Source organism: Vidua chalybeata, chromosome Z (genome assembly GCF_026979565.1).
Source record: "Vidua chalybeata isolate OUT-0048 chromosome Z, bVidCha1 merged haplotype, whole genome shotgun sequence".
Classification (NCBI taxonomy): Eukaryota; Metazoa; Chordata; class Aves; order Passeriformes; family Viduidae; genus Vidua; species Vidua chalybeata.
In genome coordinates, this window is record NC_071570.1 from 13,332,262 (window position 1) to 13,346,472 (window position 14,211).

The window sequence follows — 14,211 nt, forward strand, 5'->3', positions numbered from 1 at the left end:
CAAGCTCCTTCCTGGTGCCCCACCAGAGTGGGACGGGGGAAGAGGTGCAGCGTGGGCATGACAGCCCCCACGGGTGTGCTGAGCAGCTTTGAAGGGCTGTGCCCTTCCTGGCTGCCTCAAGGCAGTCCTCACACAGGGTGCAAGGCAGCCTGTAGCTGTACAAAAGCTTTAACAGTGCCATGCTTATGTGGACTCAGGCAACAAGTTTTCTTAAGAATAAAATTGTTGGCTTAGTTAAATTTTTAAAACACTGAGATTCGCCCTGTTTAACCAGTCTCCATATACAGAAGTTCCATCATATTAAAGTTCTGCAAAGAGACAACCAACAAAACTGTGTCTATAGTAGGTGCTGGACAAGCTGGCTAATTCACAGCTTGCCCTTTTCAAATGTATGCAGTTGTACTACCTATGAGGCGCTGCCCTCTTCAGCTCTGAGTAATGCCGGTATTTCCCTGTCCCACCCTTTATTTCCCTTTTGAAAATGGTGTGAATGGCTTGGGAAGCTCTTCAGCTGGTCTAAACACTGATGACAGATTTGGTGGCAGATGGGAGAGCAGGAGCCATGAATGCAGTGCAGACAGGAAATTCTAGAGACTGCTTCAGCCAGCTGCCAGTGGAGATGGTTTTTTGCACCTTACCTAAGAAGCATAAACCCCTCTGACAATCTCGGCACTGATCTGCTTTCCAGGGAGATGAATACATCAATATTGAGAGTGATCTGCATGAAAACAAACGTGCCTCCACAGATGATGAGCAACCACACTTGAAAGGGTAATGTGTTTTTTGCATGAGTAAGTCTACCACTCCAACCTGGCTTAAGCAAAAACCTGCCAGTGTTTATGCTTCTGGAGTGACAGCTCTAAATTTCACTGCCAACCCCTATGCTACACAGACCTTTGTTATTGCTTAGCAGTTTTTGTAATGCAGAAACACAACTTGTTTAAAATTATTATATCTTACAAATGACATCTGTGATTGTGGAACTATCCTTTTAAAGCCTTGCAAATTAAAGGACCAATATTTTTTTTTTCTGGTACAATAACTTCTTTTCCAATATTTCTAGAGCAGTGTTTTTTACACAGAAGTCTTAAAGAGTAGTCTCTTTCAGGAAGTTGAAGATTCACTAGTGTCTTTCAGTTTGCACAGCCATTTGCTCCAGCACAAAGTAAGAACAGAATAGCTGTGAAAAAGGCCATTTTGATGGAACAAAAGTTTTACTTTGTGTTTGCTCTAGTGATCACAGAGTGAAAACACACATCCACATTTTACTTGAGGATTAGGTATTTTTTGTGAAAACTACAAACCCTGTTTAAGGCATTAAATAAGTTAAGACACAATACTTAAAATCATACTAAGTGTTCATATGTGTCACTGATCTCTTTCAAAAGATAGTACTGAATAGCCTGTAGTCTAAGACAAAGCCCTTTTGAAAGATCAGCCTGTTGATAACACAGATTCACTGCAAGTGCAAGGTTTTAACATTCCTTTAAGTACATGCACAAATGAGAATTATTTCTGAGTTACAAAATGCAAGCAATAATAGTTTCGACATATAAATATTTTATATTAATGTGCTTAAGTGGGATCTGTTTTTTCAACATCTTCAGTTATATTTCAAGTCTATAGGATCAGCTTTTAGAAAAGAATGTTTCCATATTAAATTAACCATATTTCATAAGAAACATTTTTTATGCCACCTTTCAGAACAGAGCTACATATTTATGACCTATGAGCTTAAATATTTAAGATATTCTGGTACCAAAGTAATAATAGTCTAAATTAATAAAATAAAAAGGAGAGATGTTAGTAAAAGAAGAAAATACAAGAAATTTTAATCTGAAAGTGACATTTTTAAATCCCACAGTGCTCATAAGTAGCAGTTACAGTATTTTTTTGCTTTTCTTGGGTGGACCATAAATTTGATAAAGTAATTGCCTTTTTAATCTATTTGTCTCACATTTCTCCTATTTTCTTTTCCTGTTGTATCTGATCTTTCTGCTGAGATTGGATAGATAACCTAATGTTCTTACAAGTTAGAAAAAAAAAAAAATTATGATTTGTGAAGCAACAGGAATTCCAAGAACTGAAACTGAAGTATCAAAAGCAATCAAGATTTCTCTGAGAACCTATTACTCTTTGTACTTGCGAAGGAGTGTGTACCTGCTCTGTTCTTCAGTGTGCTGATATAATTTAAATTAATATTTCTTGTTTCTCTCAAATTTATTTTAAATTAATTGAATTTTTTGAGTGCAAAAAAGAAGAAGAATATGCTGGATTTCAGCGTGCATCTAACTCCAGCTGCATTAATTTCCAAACAAGTACAGTCTGGATAATTAGCATCTCTAAATATAACATTGCCTTTATGGACTGGGAATGCAAGAGACTGCTTCAGAGTTGCCTCTCTAAAGCAGCACCTCTGAGATGACAGAGACATAGCTGTAATTTTTTCCAACTTGCACAATATGAAGGTGTTTTTTTAACCACTGCTTCTGTAATTGATATATGTTCACGTTATCAGCATATTTAACATTGGAAATCTCTGTTGAATTAACTCCCTTAACTGCTATTTCACTAAATTTTGACCTCCCTCATGAAATTGTGCTCTTACCTTTAGTGAGGAAAACAAAGAAAGTGAAATATGTTATAATTGGAAGAACTGATACTACAGCATGACATTCAAATATAACAAACCATTTTAACTTCTAAGAGGTGATGAGATGAAAAGTTAGTGTAATAACACCCAAATTTTAAAAAGTCCAGAAACATCTATGCTCACTGTAATAAGGTTTTAGATTGGTATTGGTTATTTTACACACACAAATGCAGCCTTTGGCCTTCGCAATTACAGCAATACTACTATTCCACATAGTAATGCTAGGCTGCCTGTATTAACAGACTTTGTGGGTCTAGTAATGGACACTGAATCTTTTAACTACCTACTCAGTTTGCACTAACCCTGTTAACAAATCTCTTCACAGAAGAGCTGCACTTCAGAGGGTAGCAAAACTGGCCTGCTGAATTTGGCCCATTATGTAGATGATAGATTATCCCATTAGATATCTGCCATATTTTCTTTTTCACCCGTACAAAATCAACCCAAAGAAGTCCCTCTCAAAAGGCACTTTATATTTGGCATTTTGAGATCCAAATATAATCCTCTCCAGGTTTAGTGAACTTCAGCGGAGAAATTTTGATCAATTTAACACAATTTTCTTCTACAAAAGTTTACATTTCTATTCTTTGTTAATATTTTTTTCCTAGGCATTTAGAAAAAAGGTATGATGAAGTCTGTGAATTTTGCAAGAAACATAAAACCAGAATTCATTATGTGGTCTATGGAATTTTAATAACAGGTATAGTGTATTACACCCAGGATTCCTGAAGCCTTATTTGTTTACTTGTATGAGATTATAGGCTGCACTGTCTTTGTCTGGCATAAAAACTCTTGACTCTCTTTAACAATACATTTCAAAGTAGTTAAGAATTTAGTCCCAGAGAAAATTCCAGATTGCAAAACTTCCACTCATTCCCAAACATAACAAAAGCACAAATCTTGCTAAACTGCTTCTCCAGCATGTTTAAAGTCTGACTAGCAATTACACTTGTGATAACAGCATAGTTCAGACTTTGTGTCTACTCCATTACCAGCTGACTCAAAAACTGCAGTTTCAGTAACTTGTCCAAGACCATGAAATCACTTTAAAAACTGTCAGGCACCAAATAGGACTGAACTTAAGTCATCAGGCTGGAAATGAAAATTTTCTTTGCTGCCCCATATCACTCAATATTCACTGCAAATTTTTTCTGGAGTAAATGTATTTATGACAGTATGCACTGCAAAATCATTCAGATATTCTTCTTTCTCCCTTTACTAATTAGCCAGTAGATTGGTTTGTTTCCTTCTACTTCACCAAGTTTGTTTTTGAAATCTTCCTACTTGAACACTGAGAACACAGAGACTTGAAATGTATCTATGAGACAGTACACCAGGAGGTGGTTATAAAAGTGTTGCTTGCATGCTGAGTATCCTGCCCTCATAACTCATCTTGTCTTGCTTTATCATAGTACAGACATATTCCAGCTCAAGAAAGTGAGTTCTAAGAATATGTCAGGATTTCATACATCAATTCCATAAAAACCAACTTGCATTACAAAAATCAGTAGTCCTTCTTTTTTTTTGCCACAGACAAAATCCAATCATTCTTTACAAGAACTGAATTTTTTGGCCAGCATTTATCTACAGTGAACCTGTCAAATAAATAATTAAATCGTTACTTTATGAAATAAATTAATTGTAAGCTTCTGATTACTTGAGGTCATCAAATCAGTCAATTGACATATAAGAGTTTGTTTCTAGTTTTATTCTCATCCTCTTTTGAAAAAAGGAGCATGACTCATGCTCTTAATTCATACCTTTTACACAGGAAAAAGAAGTTCTTGTAGATGGGTTTAATTTTTCTGAGTGATTAACATGTTTCATGTGAACTTACCTTGGCAAAAGCATAGAATCTGCTTTGACGGAATGAGAGTCACCTTTCATAGCAATAAGCATATCATAAGTAACAAAATTATCCAAAAAAGTAAGATTTTTCTGTATTTAGGCTGAGAGTCAGAAAAGTACAGAAAAGATAAACATAGGCCTGACTTTGATCACCTCTTATAAATTTAAAATTTGATCTTGTTTTTAAAAAGACCAACCTAACTGGCATGTATATTCTTGTTTCTGTGACAGCATACTTGGCAGTAGTCATTGCAGCCTGCAGTTTGAATTTTCAGAGAGCTTTGCCACTCTTTATCATCACTGTCCTAGCCATCTTCTTCATCTGCTGGGATTTTTTAATAGCTAAGAATGAAGACAGAATTGCTGTATTCTTTTCCCCTGGAGACCGATATCTGAAAAAACAGTGGTTTTGGCTGAAATGGTAAATATTAATTACTTTCTATTTATGTTGAAGGACAATGCATTAGTAAAGTTACCCCTATGATTCTATTTCAGCTTACTTCCCTATAAGAACAGGGAGATGGGTCAATCACATATATCTCAATAAAATCACAGAATAATTCAGTCTTTACCAGGAAATATCAGAAACATATTCAGGATTTCAATGCAGTAGCTAGGGATCAAAACTCTTGGCAGAAAGCATAGAAAAGTACCACGAATTGAGGTGGGAAGAGTTTCTGGTTTAAAGAGAATATGTTCACAAAAGTTTGTGTGTTGCAGCCTTTTGTATTCATTCTGAAAACCTGAAAGTTCTTCACTATTCACAGAGCTGTTAGGTCATAAGAACCTTAATTCTAACATTTGCAAACTGCTAAAGTATATTATCTAGACACTTTTTCCATGTATCCCCCTGGCAATTTTTACTTGACCTTCAGGAATCAAAACATGCCAGCCAGATTTAATGTCATAATAAGGTTGTATAACCTTAATTTGGGATTAGGAGACATTCATCTGGTAGATAAATGGTAGATAATTATACATTGCCAGACACTTATTTCAAGTGTTCCTGAGCAGTGATCAGGGATCTTGAAGTTATCCCTGGCAAAATGAGGAGAAAAAGGAGTCTTGTAGACCAAAGAAAAAACAAATGAAATATCATTAAAAAGGAAGACAAAATTGGCCAGCTACCATCTGTTTCAGCTAGGTCACCTACCAGCTGAGACAGAAAGAGTTTCAAGGAGTTTGGGATAATGTCCCAGATTATTCTTAAAATTTAGAAATGGCTTTACTAAGAAAGGTGTTAAAAAGCTTGTGGTCCTTCTGCTCAGGAGCCACATTAGAGAGCAGACACACAGAGGCATTTCCATTAGATGATCTGGCAGCCTCTCTGGGAGAAGGAGCAAAAGGAACAGGAGAGCCCTGATGAGTAGATGGAACAAGTCAGGAGCAGTAAGTGCTGCAATCCTTAAACTGTATATATCACAGATTAGGTGCTTAACTGTTTTCTTCCAAGAGGCAGAAAGTCCCTCAGGTGTAGAAAGGGTTACTCATCATTGCAATGGCCTAGCCATTTTGTGGAGTTTGCCTGCAACGTTTTTAATCCCCATCTAAAGATCAAATTGATGTTTGTAGGTGCCACTGAAATTAGTAAAACCTTACCGTTAGACAGAACTAGCATTAAAGACTTGGGACAGAGTTTGTTTTCTCTCTGTATATGGGATGATGTATTTTGTTGCCTTCCAGGCTGTTGTTACAATAATTCCCTTCAATAAATGAGCTTAACATGGTTCTGATAGTAGGGACCATAGAAACACTGAAACACAGATATACATGTCATTGTTTCTGAGATAGCTGAACAGACTATAAATGGTTACAAAGAAATGAGCTGTTTATAGGCTTCTCCTTAGTAGAGTGTGCTTCGTAGGCCCACCAGCTAAACAGCACAGTGCAAATCGTAAATACCACAGCCTCTCTTGCCCAGAACTAAAGATTCAATAAGGGAAAGGAAGGGAAAGAAAAGATGGAGATAAAGTGAGAATGGAAGATACCACATTTCATTTAATAGAAATAGCACCCAGACAAGAATCACTCATGCTTTTTTTTTGGGTTTCCTCCCATACAATGGCTTGGAGGACATTTCTTCCAGATGCCACCAAGTGATGTTGCCAGAGGTGCATCAGCAAAGGCAGGTTCCTGCTTGTGTAGAGCTGCAGGTTTCAGTGCAACACATTGTACAGAGAGTGTATTCACAAACAGACATGTAAATGTTTTGGGTATGGAAAGGGAAAGGAATATCCCAAACATCTTTTTCAGGATATTGTGATGCTTTTTACTTTATAGGGTGTTGTGTGGAGCTCTTATTATAATGATCATCTGCTGGCTCATCTTTGACACAGCAAAACGAGGATCCCGTCAGCTAATCTCTTTTGGTGGGCTTGTGATGTATGTTGTCCTGATGCTTCTCTTTTCCAAATATCCAACCCAAGTGAGTATTCCATGATGCACTTTTTTGCACTGTATTTAATTTCTGAGGAGAGTAATTTTGCTTTTGGGGACTCCAAGGTGTTGGAGTTGTACAGCACCTGTCTCTCACCATTTGGGAAGCTGCTGCCTACCTTCTGTTCCAGCCCTGATACAGTTCAAGCTGAGATAGGCCTTTTCCATGCTTTCACCCACAGGAGCCTCACCACAGTTCTCAGCGCATCACAGTCACTTATTTGAGGACATTGTCATAACATCAGTACAAATTGCCTGGAACCAGGGATATGATAGACTTGTGTAGGTCTTAACCCCTCACAAGATTGTTTTCCACTGCAAATTCAGCAGCTGGGGCTGAGCTGATGTCCTCACTTTTTGCTCACCCACTCCCATAGGTTCACAAATGCCATTTATTTTAATTTTCCATCAGAAATGTCCACTCTGTTTTGCTGTGGTATTACAAAGGGCTTTGTTCAGCCCTTTACCAATTACCACTTCAGCTTTTAATCCTGTTTGCATGCCTCATATACCTCTGCATTTTTTCATTAATTATACATCCATTGTCCAGGTCACTAAGTTTTCCTAATACTTTTCATGACTTCCATCAGTGCTGAGACTTTCTCAACAGGTGAAGTCCTGTCAGCAAGGACTAATGGACTTGCCCTATCCTTTGCAACTGCTGCTGTCTCCAGCTGAGGTGAAAACTCATACTTCAAATGTTTTATGCTCTCCCATGAGCCCTCATTACACCTAATTGGTTTGTGTTATTCAAATATGATCTGATTAAATTAGAGAATGCCATCTCATCTCTTTGTTTTGCCAGTGATTTGATTCAATTTTCACAAAACAAAGACGTTTTCTGAGGCAGCAGAACAGGAATCATCAGTGTAATGAAGAGAAACTCATCATAGGCAGCCACAGTTTCTCCTACAACTGCCTTTATATGATGAATCACTATATAAAACTGAGCGGTTCTCAAGTATCAAAAGTCTTTAATGCTACCGGACAGAAACAGAGTTGAAAGGACAAGCCCTGTAGCAAAATCTCCTTATGCTCTGTCCAGATTTGTGAAGATCCAAGTCCCCTAAAACCTGTTTTGGCAGCTGCTCCCATTCTGGAGTATAGTCAGATTATCTCTTTACATTATTTAAACAAACATCCAAAGTAAACTATTATTTATTTAAACAACAAGCAGCTTCTTTATTTTTCTGTCTGTCTAGGTTGCTTGGAGACCAGTATTTTCAGGAATAGGAATGCAGTTTATTCTTGGGATTCTTATTCTGAGGACCAAAGTGGGTTTTGATGTATTTAACTGGCTAGGCATTCAGATCCAGGTAAGCTGTTGAGCAAAATCCTTACTTGTTTAATAGAATTTTCTGTCTTGAGAGTCTTACATTATACAAACAGGCTGTTCAAGGGTCCATTTGTCCCTTGATTTTTTCTTCTCTTGAGAAAAACTGGATTCTCAGGTAATTGACTTCCTGAGTTCAACCTGTTGTTGTTGTTGTTGTTTAGTTAATACAATGGCCAGATTAATGCCATTTATTAATGGCTTTACCATCATTGAGCTGAATTTATAAATTGGAACTCTTGACACACAAATTAATGTTGTGTTAGGGCACTCATAGGAGCTGTTAGAAATGGCTCAATTCCAAATCATTCTTGCAATAAACACAATATGCTAAAAAGCCTTGGGATTTAGGGCACAGCCCTAATTATCTTCAGAGCAGCAACATTCCTGGCATCAGCGACATTTCATAGTCCTCATGACATATAAGAAAATTAATTCAGCTACATACAGGAGGCAAAATCCAGATCTGCATGCTAGAATGGATCTCTAGAAATTGGATGGGATCTATCCACAGGTATCCCTGCAGACACAAGGTTTTTTATCCAAAATATACATTAGAGAGTACTCACTGAAGGACATTCAGACTTTTCAGCTCAGGGATACTATTCTCACAGCTGTTCTTCACAGGTAATTAAGGACATGTAAAGCCAGAGAGAGCAGAATGTACTGTTTCTGTGCAGGAGCAAAGGCACAAATCTGATGTCTGTCTAATCTGCAAGCAGTGGGAGTCATCTGGGTTTTGTCATCAGGTTCTCAGTCTCTGAGTGAAGCAGGTCTGGTGCCCCCTTTTGCTAGCTACATATTTTCAAGTCTTACAGTCTATCCTGTCAGAACTAATTACTGTAGCTATTATAAACTGTATTTTAACTCCATTTTAAACTGTATCAGTAATGCATATATTTGCATCAGAAGTATAAAAATGCATTGGGTCAAAATTTAAAAGTAGAAGATTCCCTCAGGCTAGCTCTTAGCTACACCTTTCAAAACTCATTACGTCAGTGTATTAAAGTACAAGTCCTCCGGGCTTCACCCGGGTGCCCAGCCTGTCCGGGGGAAAACCCTCAGAGGACTGGTCCGCGGGGAGGATGTGGCGGGACCCGGATAGCTCCACCGTAAGGACGAGAGGGCTCCGAAGTGGCTTTATTCCTAGAGGCTTTATTTCAGGAGCGTCGCAGGAACAGGAGGGAAAAACGGGGGGCACGGACTCTCCAGAAGGGAGCCAGCTCCGGAAGCCCCGAGGAAAGGCGGGGCTGGGTATTAAGGGCAAAGAAGTGTGAGTGGTTAGGGTACAGAACAGCCAACGGGCAACGGGTGAAGAGGGGAGACAGAGTGGGGTGACATACAGAGAACTAATCGGGGTACAGAGGAGGAGTGGTATTCTAACAGGAGCCAATGGGGGTAACAGAATAACTGAACTTTCTGGAACTGGGGAGTATGCTAAACATTGATGGACAGCTCTTCTGGGGTGGAGAGCAGCAGCTGATTTCTAAACTGTTGCTGCCTCCCAAGGGAGAGCAGGAACCCCTCCCACACATCAGTTGTCAAATTTCCATTTTAAGCTGTATAATTCATTGAACTTATTTGCATCAGATGGAGCATAGAAGTGCATGACAGCACTGAGATTAAAAAGTAAATGTTTTTTTCAGTGTAGCTTATGGCCTCTGTTGTGTCTGGTACTCAACAGAACACAGCAGATACCCTCAGTTCAGCCAAATACAGTCAGCAAGGCTTGGACTCCTACAAATCAGAGCCCTGGCTTCTTGGACCTCACCATATTTCTGCAAGACAACTAGCAGTATTTTGTTGGATTTTGGCTCTGGGTATCCAGAGCTTACAGCTAATTTACTTTGGTTTCTGTTCCCAGACGTTTCTGGAGTACTCTGATGCAGGTGCCAAGTTTGTGTTTGGTGACAAATATACAGATCATTTCTTTGCTTTTAAGGTAAGATGGTTGTTATACGCTGTATGTGGCAGATAAACAATGGTAATTAGAACAGTATAGCTGGGAAATAAATGGTGTAGCTTGTGATACCTGTGTAGTCACCAGAGAAATCAACAGGTAAACTATTCCTTATTATGTGATACTCTGAATAGAAAATTTGGGAACACTTTCATTCACTGCTAATCACTGAGTTAGATTGCACTTATTTAGTCCAATTATAACAACATATGATGTTGACATGTAGACAGAATTTTGGAATATTTTTCTGCAAGGAATAGGTTAAAAGGCTTGTACCTGTCCACTGACAGAAATACTACTTCCTTTTATCTTACCCACCTCTCCATGACTAAAAGTGCTCTGCCATCCTATGCTGTTGTGCCCTTAAGTGCTGTACAGACCACTGCTTCACAGACTTTCCCCCTGAAAAAGTGGAGAGCCTAGATGTGTATTTATTCATGCCTGGGGGAAGGGCTACAAACTGCATAAGCAGGAAGAATTACATTATATTGCATTAGTAAGATCACAGGGAGATTTCCCATCTCTGTCTTAAGAGACCTTTTTGGAAAACAGCTGGAATACAGCTTATCTGCTCTGTGGTCTCCAATCTGCACCAACATCCTTCCTGGTTTTGCTCTGAGAAGTAGCTCATGCCACAATGCCTGCTTAGGCTGAAATCAAGAACATACAAAGCAAAAGAAACCCCAAACCAACCCAAATAACAAATAAATAAACTTCAAACAAATATGATAAATGTATCAAGACTTACTTGGAGACCATTCTTTTGATATTTCAGATATCTGACCATGAGCTTACATGCCTTTTCTCCTATTTTTTTCTTGAGGTGATATTCCAAACTAGATGTTCTGCAAACTTAGCTCTTTCATTACTTGAGAGAGAAAGCGCTATCTGTAAAATAGCCTGCTACTAAGAACAGTAAGAACATCTCAGAAGGGGGAAAAAAAAATTAGGGATTTTATCAATTAATATGAATTATATTTTAAGAGCAGTTTTTTTGTACCTTTTATTTCACCTTCCAGGCTTCTCCTGCCTTTAGTTTGGGAGGTATTTACTTTACTTATTTGAGCACTCAAATAACAATTTTGATTCTCAACTACATGTTTTAGGGATAAAACTATTTCATTCCCACCTCCCCCCATATAATTTTTCTCATAGTTTTTGACAATGCTTTATGAATATGTTTCCTTCAAGGTGATTCCTAGTCCTCACTGATGATACAAAATACTCTGCTTACTAAAGCCATAACTAGGGACTAGACAGCCAAAAGTTTGCTTCTGCATAGGCAAACATACATCAGTCTTATCCTATGGTTCAAGCCATCAAAACCATGGAATTTCTATAAGATGATAACAGGAACAAGTAGATTATTCTCATCTTGAAAAACAAGAAAACCAGCTGGTTTTCAGAGGTGTAGATATATAGGAATATATATATATACACACACACACACACACACACATATATATATATATATATGGTAAATAGAATTGCAGACAAGTGTACAGCAATATCAAAACATGCTCCAACTGCTCCTCCTCTAGACAGGGAATTCCCTCTTCCAACAATAGTGAGTGACAACCAGCCTGTTCTCCCTTGAAACACTTACCATTTATTTAGACATTAAGTTGGTCCAAGGTGCTTTTTTGCGTCTTTCAGACATTTTATGGGGTTTGCATGTTGTGACGAGCTCTTCACAATCTTGCCCCAAGATATTTCAAAGCATTGTCCAAAAGGCAATGCCTAGCTCCTGAGAGATTAGACAAGGGACAGGAAATGTCTGTCAGAGTCCAGTTGTATCCATACTGCACCCTGAGCAATATGCAGGGATATACCAGTTTTCTGCCAGGTGAAGTGGACATGTTACCAGAGCAGACAGATCCCATTTGTGCTTATGCACACTTGTTTATGTTCTGACCAGTTCCATCAGTCCCACAGTGTCTTTGAGCACACAGTTCTGGAAGCACTAGTTAGTCAAAAATGCACATATTTGCATGCATAAACCAGTTTATTTTAAACATGTATTTGTGCAGGCAGATGCAGAGTTTCAAGAGTTCTGAAAAAAACTTGCTTGCCCACATAAATAAGCACTTCCAAGTACTTAAGTAGATGGAAAAGACCTTTTAGTATTAAGTCTTTTGTCCTGGTGACTACGAAAGACAAAGTTGGCTTTGAGCAAGGAAGAAATTAGACTTCTGTTATATCTGTAGCTTCTTTTTTACACCAGGAGAACTATGGTTCCCTGATAAAAGCTTTGCTTTGAAGGTCAAACTTTAGGAGTGTATGAAAAAGCAGGATGTTTCTTAAACATCAATAGCAACTTCTTTAAAGGAAAATAGTGAAAAAGTTAAACATCAAGCCACAAATAGGAGGGGAGTTGAGAGCAGCCAACAGTTTTAACTTCCTCCTCTGTATGGTAATAACAAAGGAAAAGGCAGGGGAGAAAGATACTAATTTTACAAAACTAAACTGTCTGCTGTTACTGCATGGCAAACTATCCCTGCAGAATTGCAAAAAGAATCAAGGAACCAAGCTAGAGAAAGCAGCATTATATTAATTTATTGAACAGCACAACAATATTGGTTAATTGCACTCTGTCCTTTCAGTGAAAGGTTCTGATCATCAAAATTGAGTTTCTAAATGTTTATCAAAATTGTTTATAGTACCAACTCTCCTCTAGAAAGGCATAGAGTCTATGTACTGAAAAGATCTGAACTAACAAAGTGGTTTGTTGTTTTTCATTCTGTTACTTAATTTTATTTATAATGCATTATGTCATTAGTGAACACACATGAAAGCTTCCTAGTCTTCATGGCTGTGGGAAAATGACTGCAGACCCTGTGGACTGATAACTGGGGATACACTTCAAGGAAACTGAGGGGTTATATTCCTATTTTAACAGGAGTTATAATGCAGGGTTAATCACAGTTACTGCTTTCTGGATGGAATATGGTTGGTGCATGACCTGAAACTCTTCCAGAATGATTCTCCATCACCCGTTAAGGGGGATGGAATGGAGGGTGGAGGAGTTGAGGCACTGCAGCCAGACTCTGTGGAAATCCTTGCAGGGAAGGGAACTCAGTGGTACTTTGTAGCTGATAAACTGCATACCAGCTGATAAACAGTATACCAGGGAAAGAGGGGAAGATGTTTCACTGGTGAGCCAGCAACTGTGGCAAAATCCCTCTCCTTCGACAAACTTGCTTCATTAAAGCCTAATAATAATATTAATGTACACCTCCATGTCAAAGTTACCTGCTCCTGATGTGTGAACACCCCTCATAGGAATGCACTCTACATTCTTTTTGACTTATTTTTAAAAGCAAAGGGAGAGAATTTTTGCCAATCAGTAACAAAGGTATGTATGACTAGAGTCACTCAAACTCCACATAAACATAAAGAAATAGAATATAAGTAAGTTGAGAATAGGGGAAAGTTAGGGGAAACTCCATCTTAACTGCTGGGATCAGTCAATTAGCTGAACCTGTCTTCTTCCCCATAGGGACACTTGTAAAGTGGTAAGAACCAGTCTCTATGTGCCTTGAATACTTTTGCTCGGGATTAGAGCCTGTCTGTGTATTCCTTTTGCAGTCAGATACAATCAGCAACAATCTTCTAACCTAAACATGTTGCAATTTTATGTTAATGAGAGTGTTATTCCTTAAATTATTGTGAATCCTTCATGGGTGCTGGCAGTTGGCAGCAGGTAATACACTCTAGTAAAGGGCAAGACCTGCTGAGAGGACTCCCTTATGCTGGTGGTGTGTTTCTCTAAGACAGTCAAACCACTCTCCAATCCAGCAGGACTGCTCAGTTAAGGGTCTCCCTAATGGGATGCTGAAAGACTGATCAGCTGCAAGGGTCTTGGCTTTCCTGGGACATTGACAGACAAATTAAATGCGAAGGGGCAAATAAGTCTCTCCACACTAAGGGTCTAGGAAGCCTTCCCTTTTCACATGACAGTGATACTGTTTTAGCTGTAAC

At 38.5% G+C, this 14,211-nt stretch overlaps 1 protein-coding gene across 1 annotated transcript in view; it reads left to right on the forward strand.

The window, feature by feature from the left end:
* Nucleotides 1-14,211, forward strand: part of SLC28A3 (solute carrier family 28 member 3) — a 38,859-nt gene that overhangs the window by 10,904 nt on the left and 13,744 nt on the right. Inside the window, exons 3-8 of the mRNA XM_053931862.1 lie at nucleotides 689-771; nucleotides 3,262-3,353; nucleotides 4,733-4,922; nucleotides 6,782-6,926; nucleotides 8,140-8,253; nucleotides 10,135-10,212. Coding sequence (XP_053787837.1) covers nucleotides 689-771; nucleotides 3,262-3,353; nucleotides 4,733-4,922; nucleotides 6,782-6,926; nucleotides 8,140-8,253; nucleotides 10,135-10,212 — 702 coding nt within the window. The remainder of the gene's footprint in view (nucleotides 1-688; nucleotides 772-3,261; nucleotides 3,354-4,732; nucleotides 4,923-6,781; nucleotides 6,927-8,139; nucleotides 8,254-10,134; nucleotides 10,213-14,211) is intronic.